We start from the raw sequence: 4,115 nt of genomic DNA, 5'->3' as shown, positions 1-4,115 counted from the left end.
CGATTCCTTGAGATCTGCAACACAGGTATGTCGTGGTACACGATCGCTCATGATTTTCCGTCAGTGTCTGAGACGACTGTTGCTTTGGACAGACGTGTTCCAGGACGTGAGTCTTTCTCAAGTAAGTGTTATTAGCTTTCTCCCCTTTGCACGGTGGTGTGATGCTGATTGGGATCTGCAGTGGCTGTCGTTGATCCCACCCGCTATGGTGCAAGCACATCTGCAAATATCTAACGAGACGATTGCATCGTTCAACAAGACGAAGCCATTCGTTGTTGGGCCAAACTGACGATGATATTAATCCATCTAATATGTACTTACTAATGTAGAACACGATAGTTTAAGATTCCTTTCACAGCTACTTTACTGTACTCTATATATCGCTACCTACTATCTTTTAATTGATAATCACATAACATGGACATTCTGCAGTGGGAAATAGGTATCTGCATTCTGTTTCGATGGCTTGTGAGATCAATCCCCAATCTCTGGTCTGGTTGGGGAACTTGTAGTATATGGGTCTTCAAGAGGACGGTCAACTATATCATAGTTCGGTATCATTGCTGTTACATTGACCTCGTCTAACCGTCCTGAAATTATCGCGCATCTCTGCCGCATTGACCGCACACCTATGATAATCGAACACCTTCGTAACTATGCTTCGGGCAGGGCCTCCTTTATGGTTGATTCTTCTGGCTTTTGCCGCCGCATTCGCGACAGCAATGTCTCTTCTTCGAAACAGCAAACTATGATCACAGTCGCGATTCCCGCAATTGCCACCAAGAGGGCACTGACCACTGTCCAGCCATCTCCCAGATGGTCGTACAACTGCAATGGTGAAATCGTCAGGCTTGTTCGGCGAAACACGAGCGCGGTACTCACTTGACCGCTAATAATAGGTCCCACTTTATACAAATGTGAGTATCGCTCGTCCTTCAGAACTAGGAACAACGCCGAGCATACACATACCTGCAGATCCCAAACCATTCGCCATGTTCTGCACCCCATATGTGTGCGCAACTGCTCAGAAAGTCCACGTCAGTTTCATTTGATTCTTTCCTCCCGAACAATGTTCCATACTGACATCCGACACCTTTCAGCATCCTCGTTGCCGACGATAGTTCCGTGCTTGTCACCGTTAAGAGACCTGTGAAGCCAAGGGCTGTATACAAGTTCTCAGCGCCTACTTTGATTGCCTGGTTTCTAAACTATTGTCCAAGAAACACTCACCTGACAGCGCGAGCATGGCAATAAATAGACCAACAGACTTGTCCAGTATCAATAACCCAAACCAGGGCATGCTGAATGCAACTGCGATCGCTCCGACGATGGCTGGTCCCGTCTTGTCCATCAACCACCCTCCGATGATACTCGCTGCAGTATATATCGCGGCTCAGTTTTCAACCCCACGTACGTGACACAAATATACTCACAAATCATACCGGGCAGAATGATGGCCATGTACACGAGACCGACCTTGGTCGAATCATAGTTCCATATGGCTTGCATGTGCAGGGGAAGAACGGGCTCCTGGAGGGTGACTACAAGTCTATTCCCCAGTCATGGTCAGATGAGAGCACTGTAGAAAGTGGGGGAGCAGAATGACATACGCGTAAAGAAAGGCACAGATGCATGTTGCGAGAGCCCGACGTGACCTCATGAGCTTGTTCGCCGTCTCAAGAAGGCTCAGCTCCCGATGCGTCTCTGGACTAATGGGCAACACAGCAACAGCTTCCGCGTCCTTCGGTTCAAGAGTAACTATGTCTGAGCTGTTTGGCGTCGACGACTGATCGTCATCGTTGTCGTTATCGTTCTTTTCGCCAGACGAAGGTGCAGACGTTTCTCCTTCTTTCTCAGCATCTGCCGCCTGGGCAGGAAGTGCGGCAGGGTCGATTCCCCATTGTAGAGCGTGTTTGCGCTCGATCACTAGCAGACGGGCTACTAGATCTACCGCGGAGAAGATAATGCCAAAGATGAACGGTGCCCGGAAACCATAAGCTGTGTACAGTGCTCCGGACGCTGGGGGCCCGATGACCGTTCTATACATGATTCATCAGCATGAGCTCGCAGCGTGGCACAACTAAAATCGTGTGCACCCGAGAGCGGCCCCGCTGATGGCCAACCCGAAATGTCCTGCAGTCATGATCAACTTTTGTGTATGTATGAAACTTGAAAACAAACTCACGCCCGATGGAGCTTTCGTGGACTGTGTCGCAGCTGAGGAAAGACGAAGACAATAACATCTGAGCTATCAGAGATAAATTGGTTGTAATATTTCAAACACGCACTCACACAAGCGCCAATCCTACTATCCACACCACAGAGGAGCTGAAGCCCTGCAGAATCCGAGCGATAATCATCGGCCAGTATGTCGGTGATTCCATGAACAGAATTTGGGCTGCAATGATACCCAGCTGTCCACATATAAGCGGAACCTGCCTGTTCTTGTATCGCTCAGACAGTATTGCAATCGGAGGGGTGACTAGAGAAGATTAGGATCACTATCTTCGGCGCCATCTCATAGTCGGAAACGACTGACGCACGACTGTCCCAATGGACTATCAGTATTCGGGTCAGTGGTCTAACAGCGTATAATCCAGGGGATATGGCGTACGAAAGCAAAGAGGAGCCATCCGGTGAGACCAGAAACGTCAGAATAGCCCATACGTTCGATTTGAAACGGGATGACTGGGACGATGACAGAGTAGACCGTCCAATCTGATAAAATGCCTGGAATACAACCGGTATTTTAGCGAGAACAAGACCAACTAGTCGCTACGCACCTAACCAGAGTACTAAGAGTGTGATAGGCCCGGGGGTCAGCAATCATATGCGTGCTTGAGGATGGGTTGTGCTTACCGATGGTGATAAACCAAGGCGAACATCTCCACCGCAGACCCCAAGGTCTTGATCGTTCATTCGCGTCGGTTGCGGCGACGGTAGTGGGTTGCTGAGAATCCGACATTGGAAGCCCAGCTGGTGGCAGAATATAACGGAATCTTGGCTCCTCGTACCAGAGCCCAGCGGCAGGAGCAGAAAGTCGTCAGCATGGAACGTCTGGGACATTGATTTGATTATATGTGAGTCCGGCATGAAACATCTTGTAGCTGTTACTGGACCCAGCCGCAAGAAACTGTGTCACATTTGGGCACGCCGCAATGAGCCATCAAATTGCATCAAAGTTCGACTTCAGGTTATCTTGCGAGATCAGCATGATCCTACCGTAGCTGTGTGTCGATTTATGTGGGCAATGAGGAGTGGGCGGTGGCTAAATCCCTTAGGTGTGCATTCAAGAACAATAATGTCGTGGTTATGAAGTTGTGTACGAGCCGAGTATCATGCCACGATCGAATATCGGCACGAGACGGCCGGTTCGGCATACAAAGATCGCTGTTATGTGATGAGATGCATGACACCATTTATATACTTATGTGACGAGCATAAGTAGAACTGCTATTAGTATGTCGGGTCACTCAGAAGAGCCCGGCAGCCGCTCTGGACGTCTGCGAAAGAACTGAGTGCTTTTGAATTTCGATGGGGGCCAATGACCAGAGGTAAACGGGGAGGATAACCCGAAGAAAGTCTAGATCAAATCAAATAAACATGACCGCGCTGCAGGCCCATCGCATAACTTAATATACCTTGCCTCACATTTTCATGATTGAGCAGTCCAGTAGAGTCAATCGTGGAGGCCCACCAGTGAATTGTGAGACTAGAGAGTCGTCAATTTTCTTGCTGGAGGATTCTTGTCAAAGTCGGCATGATCGGAACACTTCCTGTTCTGCATGATCGGCCTACTTGCATCCTGCGATCATGGCCAGTCCCAAGCCCACTCTCGACGACCCCGACAAATATTATGCACTCGACGACGACGAAATCGCATTCTTCAAGAGTCAGACCGGCATCAACGACGACGCTGCTCTCAAGACACACATCCTCCATGTCCAGGCGCAGGCATACGAGGTATGATTTCCGCCTCTCCTGGCAGTCACCTCGAATTGATTTCCCACTGCTCGTGTGTGGTCATGCCTCCAGGTGCACCCGTATACTTGCATCCGACACTTTAGTTTCACAAAGTACGCCCCAATCCCGAGATCGAATGTGCCTCCGACAAC

General features: G+C 49.4%; 1 protein-coding gene across 1 annotated transcript; it reads right to left on the bottom strand.

Moving 5' to 3' along the window:
• Positions 1-654: 654 nt before the first annotated feature.
• Positions 655-2,965, bottom strand: FIBRA_09151 (uncharacterized protein; the record flags this gene model as incomplete). Its single annotated transcript, XM_012321478.1, has 14 exons — positions 655-828; positions 883-905; positions 970-1,020; positions 1,085-1,162; positions 1,231-1,374; positions 1,434-1,549; positions 1,611-2,039; positions 2,097-2,133; positions 2,186-2,217; positions 2,293-2,482; positions 2,540-2,558; positions 2,615-2,730; positions 2,784-2,795; positions 2,860-2,965. The coding sequence occupies 14 exons, from the start codon at positions 2,963-2,965 to the stop codon at positions 655-657; spliced, it is 1,527 nt and encodes a 508-aa protein (XP_012176868.1).
• Between the last annotated feature and the right edge of the window lie 1,150 nt (positions 2,966-4,115).

This window comes from Fibroporia radiculosa (assembly GCF_000313525.1).
Source record: "Fibroporia radiculosa TFFH 294 genomic supercontigs, scaffold11410, whole genome shotgun sequence".
NCBI classification, from domain to species: Eukaryota; Fungi; Basidiomycota; class Agaricomycetes; order Polyporales; family Fibroporiaceae; genus Fibroporia; species Fibroporia radiculosa.
The sequence above is the reverse complement of the archived record's forward strand: the minus strand, read 5'-3'. Positions and strand labels throughout refer to the sequence as shown.